We start from the raw sequence: 14,722 nt of genomic DNA on the forward strand, positions 1-14,722 counted from the left end.
GTTCTGAGGATTGAACCCAATGCCTTACACGTGGTAGCCAAATGCTCTACCACTGAGCTACAACCCCAGCCCAACTCCTGGGGTTTAAAATAGATTTCAAAAACGTTTAATCGTGGTCAGATGTACTCCCAACTTTAAAATGAGACTGAAAGTTGGTGAGTTCTCTGGAGAATTTTCCTGTACATCCCCAGCCCATTTTTGTATTTTTAAATTTTGAGACAGGGTCTGGTTAGTTTGATTAGGCTGGCTTTGAACTTGAGATTCTCCTGCCTCAGCCTCCTGAGCTGCTGGGATTACAGGCATGAGCCATTATACGCGGTGAACCAGGGGAATTTTATGGGAAAGAGATTGGTATTAAGAAATTTGGGCTCAAGTTCTGACTGAAGTTTAACTGGTTGAGTGACTTGGGACAAGTCTCTTATCCTTTCTGGGCCTTAGCTTAGCATTATTGAACTTGCTCAGTTATTAAGTGTTTTCCAATTCTTCTATTCTAAGATTCCCTGTCAGTCATGTTCATTTTTCCTTTGAGATGAAAACACTTATTGTGCCTGGAATTTCAATAAAGCCAATCAACGACATTTATAAAGCACTTACTATATACTTTCTAGGAGACTGTGCTATAAACTACCTCCCCGTTAAAAAAACGCCTATTTTAGTTGTAATAAAATACACATAAAATTTACCATCATCACTATTTTAAGGGTATAGTTCCATAGCATTAGGTACATTCACCTTGTTGGTGGTGACCTGAAACAATTACCATCATCCATTTCCAACCTCGGCAACTTTTTAAGACTCTTGTCTCAAAATAAAAAAAATAAAGGGGCGGGAGTTGGTAGTTCTGTATTATTAGACCGCCCCTGGATTTAAGCCTCAGTAACACACACACACACAAAAGACTTTTTGCCGCTGAATGGTCATAGCATCATTGGCAAAAATCATTTGACCACATATGCAAAGGTTTTGCGCCACAAACTTTTGCGAGTGGTGATACAGAAACCACGTGGTGTCTGCTTTAAAGCTATGGTCGGTTAAATGCTCAGATTCCTTTTCGAGGTATTTGTCCAGTGTAGGCTGTGTGCTCAGTGGGCACTGGGCCATGTTTTCCCACACTTTGCCTCTTAAGCTTTCCATGGAACCAGTGTGACAAGAGGAGTAAATCTTATTTCCCAGGACAGCTTATGCAGGGGCACCGACAGTCAGGATTTGAACCCAAAGTACCTGGCTCCATGTGTCATGCTCTTTCAGGTAAGAGTCTCATCTCTAAAATGTGAACAGAAGTGAAATGAGACGGTCGCTATTGTGCAGCCTTGTGGCTCCAGGCTCCTATGCATTTAGGAGTGGCTAAAAGCCAGCGGCTATGCACAGGTGTAGATATTAAACATTCCGAAGGTGCTCAGAGGAGCCGCTCTCTATCTGTCCCAGTACGGAAGGACAGAGTCCTGAAGCGGGAGCCCCACCCCGCCGGGCGGACCCCAAGTCCTTCCCCGGAACCAGGACGCGGCTGGGCCGTGCTACTGGCGCGGGTGGAGGACGAACAACAGAAAAATGCCTGCGATGAGGTTTGCGCGGTAACTCTGCATGGTCTTTCGGGAGAGGGGGACCTGAGCCTTCTACAATGGCTCTAACGTTAACTCCCTCACCTTTCGCGTGTTCCCTCTTCTCCTGCGGAGTTGTCCCCGCTCCTTAGTCCCTCAGTTGGGCTCCCTTTTGGTACGCCCCCACCCTGACTTAGGCTAGGCGGGCGCCCGTGTGGCCACTGCGCATGCGAGCCCCGCCGCGGGGCCGGGTGGGCGGGGGAGAGGGCAGCGCGGAGCCGGACCCCGCCCCTCCGCGGCTCCACGCGTGACGTCGTGGGGGGCGCCGGCCTCCCCCCGGCCCCGAGTGGTGAGAGCAAGCGGCGGGCGGACCCGACGCCGCCGGATCGGGAAGGGATGCGTGTGTTGAGATTCTTCCGGAGGGGGCTTTGGGGAGGAGGGGAGGCCCAGGTGCACCACCAGCCGCTGACCTTAAGGCTCTGCCCTTCCCCCTCCTCTTTTTCCCTTTCCAGAAATGCCTGGACGGGAGACAGGGCAGGGGCTGAGCATTTGTGACACCTGCATTTCCGTGGCTCCCTCCTTCTCCCCGCACCCCATACATTTAACTCCTCGACTTCCAGATGTTCCTTTTCATCAGGCTGTCGCTTCTTGCGCTTCTTGCGCGGAACAGAGTACTTTACTTGGAAGCAGGAGACAGGAGGTGGGTTGCAGACCCTGGCCCTACCACTCCTATGTTAGAGTCTTAGAGCTTCAGTTTCTCCCACAGTATTCTTGCCTTGCCTCACCTGGTTTTAAAGATCAGTATGACAAAAAAAGGAAACGGACATCTGTTGAGTTCCTGCATGGCCAAGTACCACGCAGATAATTCTGACTGCGACATTTAATCCTATTATTTGGTGTTCTTAAAACTCCCATTTTACAGATTTAAGTTCACAGAGGTTAACTGACCTGGTTTCACATAGCTAAGGAGTAGCAAGGGGGATCAGACCTACCAGGCCAATTAGCTCCAAAGCTGGGACCTTCTAGTGAAACACTTGTAACTGGGCTCTGACTGGAGCTGTTCTCCACAAACACTACCCCAGAACTGTTGCTTCCTCTTTCTCTGGCTCAGAATTCCCCCTTTCAGTTTCCTTTTTCCAGCACAGAATGCTCTGCTCTGCTTCTGCCTTTGTTATTTCAGAAATGAAATGCAGCAAATATTTATTGAGTGGTGCAGGGAGATGAATTTTTGGAGTCCAGACCATTGGATTCTTGTCTGGGTCCTATCACTTATTGGCTGTGTGGCTTTTTGTCTTGTCTGAGCTTTAGCGTCCCTTTGCATAAAATGGGTGAGTGCCTCCTGACCAGTGGGCTCTTGTCCAGTTCTCCCTCACTGTCCTCCAGCAGGCTCTCCGTGGAGGCCCATACCCCTCTGCTCCCCATGGGCAGCTGCCAGGCAGGGCACAACTTGCATCTCTTTCTGGCCCACCACCCACCTCTGGTCTGTGCCACTTTGATCCTGCTGCTTCTTGGCCTCTCAGGTCTGAGCCTTGGTGGCTTTCTCCTTACCCACAGGACTGGCCTGCGCAGCCCTGACATCCCTCAGGTGAGTACCCTCCTCCTCACCCTTCCCATGTTGATCTGCTCAAGCTTCGAATCTCATCTCACCTTTCTCCTGCCCTCGTTTTGAACACAGGACTGGGTGTCCTTTTTGAGATCTTTTGGCCAGCTGACCCTGTGCCCCATGAATGGGACAGTCTCAGGGAAGTGGCCAGGGTCTCACGTCGTGGGCTTACTGACCACCTTGAACTTCGGAGATGGTCCAGACAAGAACAAGACTCAGACATTCCAAGCCAAGATTCCGGGTAGTCAGATAGGATTGAAAGGTGAGATTGGGGAGGATTGGGGGTCCAGCATGGGAACATTCAGGGCCAGGCCCTGCCTCTTACCTCACCAACCTGGTAACCTTGGGAACTTCCCTTCACCCTAGTCACTTCTGCTATAATAAGGACTTGATACTTATAGTGACTATGCTATCTTTAGTGTTAGTTCTCTCTTTTTTTTTTTTTCAGTACCAGGGATTGAACCAGGGGCCTTAACCACTGAGCCATGTCCTCAGCTCTTTTTTATAATTTATTTAGAGACAGTCTCACTGAGTTACTTAGGGCCTCGCTAAGTTGCTGAGGCTGGTCTTGAACTTGTGATCCTCCTGTCTCAGATTCCTGAACCTCTGGGATTATAGGCATGCACCACCACACCTGGCGGTGCATGTGTAGTTTCACAGTGTAGTTTCTCTTTTGTCTTTCCACTTCTAGGTCTGTGGGTCTTTGATTCCATACTTGGAATCATGATAAGATGGGCTAGGTTTGACTCAATGTTTTTTCTCATCTCTATAGTCATCTCCTCTTAGAGGCTCCATTTTCCCTCAGGGATATGAGAGAATATGTTCTGTTCAGTTAAACTAGTATCTTATTGCTTAGCATAGTTCTGTGTGCAGAAAAATATCAAACACCATCATTTACCAAACAGCTTATAGTCTTCTGGGAAAATGATGACAGATGGTCTAGTAGGTCTAGCCATTAATTTTTAGGTGACATCCAATCTCAGTTTTCTTATTTAAAAAATGGGGAGATTGGGCTAGGATTGTGGCTCAGTGGTAGAGTGCTTGCCTCACATGTGTGAGTCGCTGGGTTCGATCCTCAGCACCACATAAAATGAATAAATAAAATTAAGGTACTGTGTCTGTCTACAACTAAAAAAAGAAAAAAAAGAAAAAAAATGGGGAGATAAAGTGAGGCATGGTGGCACATGCCTATGTCCCAGTGACTCAGGAGGCTGAGGCAGGAGGATCGATAGTTTGAGGTCAGTCTCAGCAACTTAGGCCCTAAACAACTTAGCAAGACCCTATCTCAAAATAAAAATAAAAGGCCAGAGATGTGGTTAAACACCCCTGGGTTCAGTCCCTGGTACAAAATAAATAAGGGAGATGAAGACAGAGGAGAGAAAGATGAAATTTTCAGACTTCAACACTATCATTCGAAGATTCTCCAATGAGTCACATGTGTCTATGTGTGTTCAAGTGTACATGTATGTGGATAAAGAACAAGAATCAGGATCAGAATGGAGAGGAATAGCCCTGGAGGAGACTGGAGAGAAGTGATGGTGGGCGGAGGGAGCTGGCAGGGATGAAGTAAATCCAGAGAGGAGTGGGTAGAGATGGGGGTTGGGAAGAAATTCCTCAAAAGCCAGGGTTTTCTCCACTTCAGCTTTTATGTCTTTTGCAGCCATCCCCAAAGATATTGGTGAAGTTGCTCATGCACTCCCAGCAGGGGAGCCCCCTTCCTGAGGACCACTGGAGGGTTTTGGTAATGATGAAGAGCACATTTTTTTTACCTGTGTCATTGAAAATAGACCCACAGTGCTGCAGCTTCTGCAGGCATTTCCTCCCCTGATCGCCAGGAACCTGGGGAGCCCTCTTCCTCTTTGTCATGTGTCTAGAGCTTTGGAGAAAAAAATAGAATAGGCTCATTAACGGGTCTTTGGAATCTCACTGAATAAATGTTGAGGGTAGGGGAAGGGCTGAATAGAATTTGCAGATTAGAGGCTGGTAGGTGTGTAGGGTGTGTGTGTGTCTTAATTATATTGATTGCCATAATTTAAAAATGAGGTTTTACAAAAGAATCCACATTTCTAGCTCTCTCTCTCCATCCCCCACTGCCACCCCCTCCTTTTTTTGGTGGTACTAGGAATTGAACCCAGGGACGCTTTACCACTGAGCTACATCCCCATCCTTTTTCTTTCTTTTTTTCTTTTTTTCTTTTTTTTTGTTTTTTTTTTTTTTGTTTTGAGACAAGTGCTTGCTAAACTGCTGAGGCTGGTCTCAAACCTGTGATCCTTTTACCTGGGCCTCCCAGGGATTGTAGGTGTGCATACCTGACCATTTCCTGCTTCTCTAACAAAAACCACATAAGGCTACATGGTGGGCTTTTACTGTCTTGCAATTGGCTGCTGAGGCTGGAAGTGCTAGTGACAGATTGAAGTGGGGTGAAGTGGCAGGTTGTTGTGGGGAACAAAACAAAAAAGAAGAAGAAGAAGAAGACATGTATCAGACAATTACAGACTTGGGGCAGTTTTTCCTATTCTGCCTTTGTGTATGTGTGTACTGGGGACTGAACACAGGGGTGCTCTACCACTGAGCTGCATCCTCTACCAGTTTTATTTTAAATTTTGAGACAGGGTCTCACTAAGTTGCCCAGGCTGGCCTCAGACTTGGAATTTTTCTGCCTCAGTTCTCCCAAGTTGTTGAAATTACAAGTGTGTGCCACCATGCCTGGCAATTCTTTCTACTTAAAAAAAAAATGTGTATTTAACTGCATTATTGAGATTTGGATTCACATACCATATAATTCACCTACTTGAAGTATACATTTAGGTGACTTTGAGTATATTCACCCTAGTGTGTGATTATCATAATTCATTATAGAACATTTTAACCAAAAAGAGACTGTGTAACCATTAACAGTCATTCTCCTTTCCCTCCCCACCCCCAATCTCCCAGCCCTGAGCATCCACTAATCTACTTTCTGTCTTTGTAGATATGCCTATTCTGGGCCCTTAATATAATATGTGGTCTTTCGTGACTGGCTTCTTTCCCTTAGAATAATGTTTTTAAGGTTCATCCATTTTGTAGTACATATCAGTATTTCATTTCTTTTTATTGCTGAACAACATTGAATGAATATACCACATTTTCATTTATATGTTCATCATTTCACATTTGGGTTGTTTCTAGGTCTCGGTTATAAATGATGCTGCTATGAACACTGGTGTAGGTTTTTGTGTGGACATGTTCTCATTTCTCTTGAAATAAACATACTTATGAGTTGGGCATGGTGGTGCATGCCTGTAATGCCAGAGATCTGGGAGACTGAAGCAGGAGGATTGCAAGTTTGAAGCCAGCCTCAGCAACTTAATGAGATACTGTCTCACAAATCAAAAGAAGTGGGGATGTAGCTTATAAGGTAACGCTATGGCTAATTTTTGAGGAACTGCCCAGCTGTTTTCCACACAGCTGTAGCATTTTATATTTCCCCCAGCATGAGATTTCCACTTTCTCTATATCCTCACCAACACTTAGTTATTATCTGTCTTTCTTATTAATAGTTGTCCTAACCACTGTGATTCTGATTTGCATTTTCCTGATGGTTAATGAGATTGATAATGACTTTTCATATACTTTTGGCCATTTGTATGTATTATTTGAAGAAATATATATTCAGAATCTTTACCTGTATTTTAAATTGGGTGATTTGTCTTAATTATTGAGCTGTAAGAGTTCTTTGTATTTTTAGTGCCACTGCACCTAGCTCTCTCTATTTTCTTCTATAGTTTTAGTTTTTGCATTTAGGTCTATGATCCATCTTTAGTTCTTTTTTATGTATGGCACAAGGATGAGGCTCAACTTCATTCTTTTTGCATGTGCCTACCTTTAACTGTATAGCACCATATTTTGGAAAGACTGTTCTTTTCCCCATTGAATGGTCTTGGCACCCTATCAAAAAATCAGTTGGCCCAGTGTGGTGGTACAGGCCTGTAATTCCAGCAACTCAGGAAGCTGAGACAGAAGGATTCCAAGTTCAAGGCTAGCCTCAGCAATTTGGCAAGACCCTGTCTCAAAGGAGTAGGGAACTTGCTTAGTGGTAAAGTGTTCCTGGGTTCAGTTCCCAGAACCAAGAGAAAGAAAGAAAGAAAAAGAAAACTAAATCAATTGACCAACTGACCAATTGACCATGGATGAATTGTTTATTTTTGAACTCTCAGTTGAATTCCACTGATGTATATGTCTGTCCTTATGCTAGTGCCATACTGTTTTCATTTCTGTGGCTTTACAGTAAGTTCGAAGTCAGGTAATGTAAGTCCTTCAACTCAGTTCTTTTTTTTTTTTCAAGATTGTCTTAACTATTCCAGATCCCCTGAGTTTCCACATGAATTTTAGGAACAGCTTGTTAATTTCTGCTTCTGTGTAGAAGCCCTATTCTTTTAATAATGGTTAGAAACAAAGATTTTTTGGGGGGCGGAGGAGTATCACCTGTGATTACATCATCCATGCAACAATTACTGAGCACCTTCTATATACCAGACATGGGAAGTACAGAGATCTGTGACCCATGGGCCCTCCCCTAAAGTTGCTTATAGTCTTGCAAGGATACAGATTGGAATACCTTCAATATGTGACGTAGAACATAAGGTACAGCGGGAATACTGAGAGGTCCACGAAGCAGGGATAGTGAAAAAAGAGTTTTCCAAGGATATAGTGCTTAAGCTGAAGCTTGAGGAATGCTTAGCCATGTACTGTTCAGCCAGAAGGAAACAGCAGGCACAGGGCACATACATGGGAAACCCTGTGGCATGTTTAGGAACTTCCAGAGGTTCAGTGTGGCTGGCACATGCAGGAGAAGGAATGTCGAATGAGAAATGGGAGATGGGTCTGAAGTAGGAGGCAGGAACCCATGGAGGATCTTGTGTGCAACTCAAGGTAATGGGGCTTTATCCAGCACATTGGGCATACTTAAAGATTTTAACCAGGGAAGCAGCAGAACTTTGTTGTTCTTTTTTTAAAAAAGATCACACTCTGTTAGCTGGCTGTCTGGAAAGAATGTGTCCAGACAGGAAGACGAGTAAAGAAGTGACTGCAATAAAGCGATGATGAGAAAGCTGAGCTAAGCCATTGGTGTGATTTGAAAGAAACATTAGAAATCTGGGATTGACAAGACTTGGTGACTGACTCCACCTGGGTGACGTAGAAGAAAGGGGAGTGGTTGTCTTACCAAATTTTACACATTTTTTAGTTGTAATTATGGTGTCTATACTGATTTGTATTTGTCTTTTTTCACTTAACATGTAAATGGTTTTTCATAATAACTACATGATCTTAAACATTATTATAATGAATATAAATTGATCCATTAAATATTTGTTAATGCCTTCTCTAGTAAACATCTCTACTGTTTCCTAATTTGGGGTATTTTTGATAAAATCACAATAAATATTTTGGTATGCTTTGCATTTTTTGTTTTAATCCTTTCCTTAGCATTTATTTCCATAAGTGGAATTACTGACTCACAGGATATCCCCCCACCCCTTTTTTTTGGTACCAGGGATTGAACCCAGGGGCACTTAATCCTTGAGCCACATCCCAGCCCTTTTTTATATTTTATTTAGAGACAGGGTCTTTCTAAGTTGCTTTAGGCCTCACTAAGTTGCTGAGGCTGGCTTTGAACTTGTGCTCCTCCTGCTTTAGCCTCTCAAGTCGCTGGGAGTATAGGTGGATGCAGTGCTGGCTTTTAAAAAACCATACTGTACAAACTAGTTTTTTTACAGAAGTGAAAAACAAATGTAAAAGTGGTTCATAGCTTGATGGGCATATTCTGAGCCCATTTAAATTGCAATAGACACAGACAAATAATCATCTAAAATAGAGAGTGCCTACCTCCCCACATCTTCAATTCCTGTATCTTTTTAATTTTTACTAATTTAATAGGCAAGAAATTACCTGATTGCTTTAATTTACTTTCTCCTAATTGATAGTGAGGTTGAGTTTCTTCTTATGGGTTTATTGGACACTTTCAGGTCATTGGTGGATTGATTACCTGTTCATATTTTTTGTTCATTTTTCTTTCTTTTTTCTTTTTTTGTGGTGCTGGGGATTTGAACCCAGGGCCTTGTGCTTACAAGGCAAGCACTCTACCAACTGAGCTATATCCCCAGCCCTCTTCCTTCTTTTTCTATATCATATTTTCTGTTTAATTTTTTGAGGAACTGCTATAACATTTTTCCACAGTGGCTATACCCTTTTCTATTTCCCTCATTTTTCTGTTGTCTTTTTCTTCTTTATTTGTACATCTTTATTCTATTAGATTGTAAAACTTTCTGTTAATTAAGTGCATTATAGGTGTTTTCATGCAATCTGTTACTTGTTTTTTTTTAACTTACCTTTTGTTATATGGAAGTCCTTAACCCTTATGTAGATAGGTCTATTATTCTTGTCCTTTACTAAGGATTTTAGGTTTTGTGTCCTTTGTAGGAAGGTCTTCCTTAAAATTAGGAAATATTCTGTATTTTCTTTTTTTTTTTTTTTTTGGGGGGGGGGTGGTTTCCCAGGGATCAAACTCAGGGGCATTTGACCACTGAGCCACACACAACCCCAGCCCTGTTTTGTATTTTATTTAGAGACAGGTCTCACTGAGTTGTTTAGCGCCTTGCTCTTGCTAAAGCTAGCTTTGAACTCTTGATCCTCCTGTCTCAGCCTCCTGAGCCCCTGGGATTGTATTTTCTTTTAATACTTGCTTAAATTTTTTTTAGTTTTGTATAATTCTTTACTACATCTGGATTTATTTTATAGTGTGAGATAACAATCTAAATTTATTTTTTTTAACATGGAAATTTTCCCAAAACCATTTATTGAATAGGCCCTCCCTTCCCCACTAATTTAAAACAGAGTATAAACTTTTTTTTTTTTTTTTAATGGTAGTAGGTGCTTTACCACTGACCTACATCCCCAGTCCTTTTTAAAATTTTTTTTTTATTTTGAGACAGGGTCTCGATAAGTTGCTGAGGTCAGCTTCAGATTTCGATCCTCCTGCTTCAGCCTTAAGTCACTGGGATTACAAACATGTGCCACTGTGCCCAGTGTGTTTGAATCTTTTAATGAATTTTGGTACCTAGTGGAAGTTTCTCTCTTAAAAAGGATAAACTAATTCATACAAAACAACATGGGTAGCCAGGCTCGGTGGCACACACCTGTAATCCTATCCTCTTGGAAGACTGAGGCAGGAGGATCTTGAGTTCAAAGTGAATGTCAGCAAAAGCGAGGTACTAAGCAACTCAGTGAGACCCTGTCTCTAAATAAAATACAAAATAGGACTGGGGATGTGGCTAGTGGTCGAGTGCCCCTATGTTCAATCCCCGGCATTCCCCTGCAAAAAAAAAAGACATGGGCATGGGCAGTGTGGATCTGCCTGTCTCACTACAATCTTGTGGGGTAGTAGTATGATTGTTGAATTGATTTTAAGCTAATTTAAGTTAATTTGTGTTTATATTGATAGGCAGCTGGTTTCATTTCTCAAAGATATAAATGGCATCATATATGCAGTACTTTTTTGAACAGGATTAATACCAAAACACCTGGTCTTGTAGGAAGTTTTAGGAACGAACAGATATCTGGAGATGGCTTCTGCCCCACTGCTTATTTTTTCCCATCTGCTCTCTGTGTCTCTCACAGGACCTTCTGCAGGAGAGCTGATCCTCATCACAGCCAGAGTGACCACAGAAAGGACTCCAGGAACCTGTCTATATTTTAGTACTGTTCCAGGAATCCTGCCCTCCAGCCAGCCACCCATATCCTGCTCAGAAGAGGGAGCAGGAAATTCCACCCTGACTCCTAAGATGGGTGAGGAGTGTGTCAGAGTCTGGAGCCACGAAGGCCTTGTGCTCACCAAGCTGCTTACCTCAGTAAGTGCCTCAGAACCATCCTCAAGATTTTGTTGTGTGTCTGTGTCTTCAAGGTTCCAAGAGGCAATTTTACCTAATAGAAAAAGTACGAGCTGTATATCACCCTGCCTTAGAGGCTGTGTGGCTTAGGTAAGTATCTGAACCTCTCTGAGTCTCAGCTTCCCATCCGTAAAACAGAAAATGTGATACTATTATATCTTCATTCCATCAAATAAGGATTGAACGAGAACGACTACAAAGTGCTCAGCCCAGTGCCCAATACATAATTGAGATTTGATAAATGACAACTGTTGTCTATAGTACTGTTGTCTTTAAGTACTATAAAACATGAACGCTACCTCAAAGGAATTCAGAAGCTGTAATAAAGAGGCAGAATGGACTAATTGCTATCATAGAGATGTGAGCAGAGTTATAAAAATACCAAGTAAAGAGCAATTTAACTTGAACATTTACGGAGAGTGCTTCCCAGGGAAGGTGGCACTTAGGAAAGACAATTGTGTATAGTTGTTTACAATGTATAAAGTTTATAATGTACAAAATGCTTTCAAGTTCATTATCTTATTTGATCTTAAAGCAGCCTTTTGAGGTAGGTGTCATTATCCCATTTTACAGATGAGGAAACAGGTTTAGAGAGAGGGAGGGAGTGCATTGCCTAGGCCACACAACTGGTTTAGTAGCAGAGCCAGGATTGCAACCCATGTGTTGTGCTCCATCTGGATGATCTTTAAAGAATGAAGCTTTGGCTGGGTGCCCTGGCACACACCTGTAATCACAATCAATCAGGAGGCTGAGGCAGGAGAATCTCAAGTTTGAGGCCAGCCTCACCTACTTAGCAAGACCTTGTCTCAAATTAAAAATAAAAAAGGACTGAAGATGTAGTTCAGTAGTAAAGCAACTCTGAGTTTAATCCCTAGGACCCAAAAAAAAAAAAAAAAAAAAAAAAAAATGAATGAAGGTTTGGACAGAAAATACAGTAGCATTCCAGAGAGGGAAGATACAGGAGCACAGTGCTCCCAGGGATCAAAGGGTGGTCAGTCTTCTGGGGGCGCTCCAAGATGAGGGGCTTAGAAATGACTTAGAAGAGGCAGGAGGAAAAAGAGAGAGCGAGAGAGAGACACACACACACACAGGAGAGACCACAGAGGCTGATGGGACGGCACTGTGAAAGCCAGGCTAGTATGCTACAACCAGCATCATAAGGGGCCAGGAAAGGCTCTTAAGGAGAGAAGCCCACTCTAGTGTTGGGTAGAAGAGACCGGCTGAGTGATGGAAGGAGACAGGTTGGGAAGCTACTGTACACTCAACTGTCACATTTAAAAAGACCTAGGGAGGAGCAAAACCTGGCACTGCTTGCAGTCTTTCAAATGTGGATAATTGTGAATTTTCCTATCACCAGGAGTCACTCTGGGATTTCAGGTTGATGACTGGGCAAAACATTAGTCTGTAAACCATCCAAGATTTAATAACTTGTATAAAAACAATGCTTTCCCTCTAGCTGCTCCCTCCTAGGCACTGGGAGGCCTCCCCATCAGGGGGGCTTCTCTCCACAGCTCTTGGGCTGGGGTTAAGATGTCCTTCCAAGGGCCAAGTCCCCACTCTCCCCTCTCTGTCATTTCTCCTTCCCACCTTGTTCCCTCCCCTAGGAAGAGCTGGCCCTGTGTGGCTCCAGGCTGCTGGTCTTGGGCTCTTTCCTGCTTCTCTTCTGTGGCCTTCTCTGCTATGTCAGTGCTGTGTGCTTCCACCCGCGCCGGGAGTCCCACTGGTCTAGAGCCCGGCTCTGAGGGCACTGGCCTAGTTCCTGCCTTGTTCTCAGGTGAGGTTCTGTACGCCTGTCCTGTGGGAATGTGGGATGGGGTGGGGGTGGCAACTGAAACTGGGGTGGGGCAGATGCTGGGAATCTATCCATAAATATTGCTGCATGCAACATTTTTCTTAACTACTTTTACTTTTTTTTTTTTTTTTTAATGAAAAATGGTTAACATTGGGGCTGGGGAGTTAGCTCAGTCGGTAGAGTGCTTGCCTTGTAAGCACAAGGTCCTGGGTTTTCAATCCTCAGCACCCAAAAAAAAAGGTTAACATTCATGTAGGAAAATCCAAAAGCTTTAAAAGTACAGGTTGGTAAGTTATTATAAAGTAGACACTTGTAAACACCTGCAACCTAGAAGCCCTTATCCTCTGGTCCTTTCCTTCCTGGCAATGACCTCCCTCTTCCTAGAAGTAACTACTAATTTGCTTTATAGCTGATCATCAAGTATGCATTCCAACTATGTATGTGATTTGGTTTTATTTATTTTTGAAGATGGAATCATACATATTATTTGGTGACTGATTTCTTTTAAGTAACATTCTGATTTGAAGATTTACCCACAGGGGCTGGGGTTGTAGTGGTAGAGCGCTTGCCTAGCACATGTGAGGTACTGGGTTTGATCCTCAGCACCACATAAAAATACATGAATAAAATAAAGGCATTGTGTCCATCTACAACTAAAAATATTTAAAATTATATATATATGTGTGCATGTATATATATATATATATGTATATATATATGAATGAGTCCATGCTGATATAAATAAATGAATACAATTAAAAAAAAAGATTTACCCATGGCTGTAGTTCATATCCATGATTTTTGGCAACAGTGGTGATTTAAGAGGGTTCAAGTTTGATGACTCCTCCTGGATATGCATGATGTTGGTCTTACTTTTGTCCTGAAATTCTGATACCCAGCTTTATGAGACAAATTTTATAAAATCTGATTAGAACATTTCAAAAGAATCTAATTAATGATGCCCATTTACTGGGAACAAACTGTGTGCCTGAGCATTTTACATGCACTCTTCCATTTGCTCATTGTTGTTTTTATAAAAAGATGATTCTTTCAGCTGCAGCTGTGGCTCAGTGGTAGAGCACTCGCCTAGCACATGCGAGGCACTGGGTTCCATCCTCAACACCACATAAAAATAAATAAAAGTATTGTGTCCTTCTACAACTAAAACACATTTTAAAGAGTTGATTCTACTAACAAAGATAGCAGGGGGTGGAGGACATATTGGCTAAGTAGTTCACATGTCAGCCATCAAAGGAAAAAATTTCTGCAAAAAACCCTAACCCCGTCAGGGCAGTCTCTTACTTTGAGAGTCATATGTTATGCATCCAGCTCTTAAACTGTTCTCAGCTTCAGCTGCTGCTGTGCCCTAGGAAATTACTGTGGGAGAAGTGGAAACAGCTCAGCCAGAGGAACTGGAAGTTCAAGATCAACTTTGCTAATTTTGCTTGAGGCTAGCCCTCACTGCCCCAGCCACCTACCTGGGACAGAAATGATGGAGCCCTTTCAGCCTTGGACTGGGAAAGAAAGGCTTTCTGGCCCCTGGCAGATGCTAGGGTCTGAGGCCACCCCAGTGGGATTGAGTCTATACCTGTCTCTAGTTGTCACTCCCTCTACTTCTTCCTCAGTTTGCACTCATCGCACCCAATGGGTCTCTGACCTGTTCTGTTTTGTTTTGTTTTCCTTTCTCTCCAGGTGTGAATCAACTTCTCGGGCCTTGATTCAGAGTCAGAAGAGACCTTACAAACAGTGAAGAGCTAGAATTTGGGAGAAAATAAAAGGCTTAAAAATTCTTTCTTTTGTCCAATGTGACCTAACGTGTTTATTGGGGATTGGATTGAGGTAGGAATTTTAGGATAGACAGGCT

General features: G+C 43.0%; 1 protein-coding gene across 8 annotated transcripts; it reads left to right on the forward strand.

The window, feature by feature from the left end:
• The first annotated feature begins 1,512 nt into the window (after positions 1 to 1,512).
• On the forward strand, positions 1,513 to 14,692 carry Tmem219 (transmembrane protein 219). 8 transcript variants are annotated; one of them, XM_047533547.1, is made up of 7 exons: positions 1,513 to 1,562; positions 2,051 to 2,238; positions 2,922 to 3,123; positions 3,214 to 3,403; positions 10,798 to 11,027; positions 12,671 to 12,840; positions 14,551 to 14,691. In XM_047533547.1, exons 2-6 carry the CDS (start codon positions 2,159 to 2,161, stop codon positions 12,806 to 12,808), a joined length of 840 nt encoding a protein of 279 aa, XP_047389503.1. In that variant the 5' UTR covers positions 1,513 to 1,562; positions 2,051 to 2,158; the 3' UTR covers positions 12,809 to 12,840; positions 14,551 to 14,691. The 8 variants fall into 8 exon arrangements, with proteins under 8 accessions (XP_047389503.1, XP_047389507.1, XP_047389500.1 ...); XM_047533551.1 differs by lacking the exon at positions 1,513 to 1,562 and adding an exon at positions 1,733 to 1,887 and having other exon boundaries at positions 3,093 to 3,123; positions 14,551 to 14,692; XM_047533544.1 differs by lacking the exon at positions 1,513 to 1,562 and adding an exon at positions 1,733 to 1,887.
• The last annotated feature ends 30 nt before the right edge of the window (positions 14,693 to 14,722 follow it).

The sequence above is a fragment of the Sciurus carolinensis genome, chromosome 18, assembly GCF_902686445.1.
Source record: "Sciurus carolinensis chromosome 18, mSciCar1.2, whole genome shotgun sequence".
Lineage (NCBI taxonomy): Eukaryota > Metazoa > Chordata > Mammalia > Rodentia > Sciuridae > Sciurus > Sciurus carolinensis.

Coding starts and splice junctions, on each gene's coding strand:
- Tmem219 (XM_047533547.1), top strand. CDS start 2,159: ATGTTCCTTTTCATCAGGCTGTCGCTTCTTGCGCTTCTTGCGCGGAAC. Junction 2,239..2,921: donor TTGGAAGCAGGAGACAGGAG/GTGGGTTGCAGA, acceptor ACTGTCCTCCAG/CAGGCTCTCCGTGGAGGCCC. Junction 3,404..10,797: donor TAGTCAGATAGGATTGAAAG/GTGAGATTGGGG, acceptor TGTCTCTCACAG/GACCTTCTGCAGGAGAGCTG.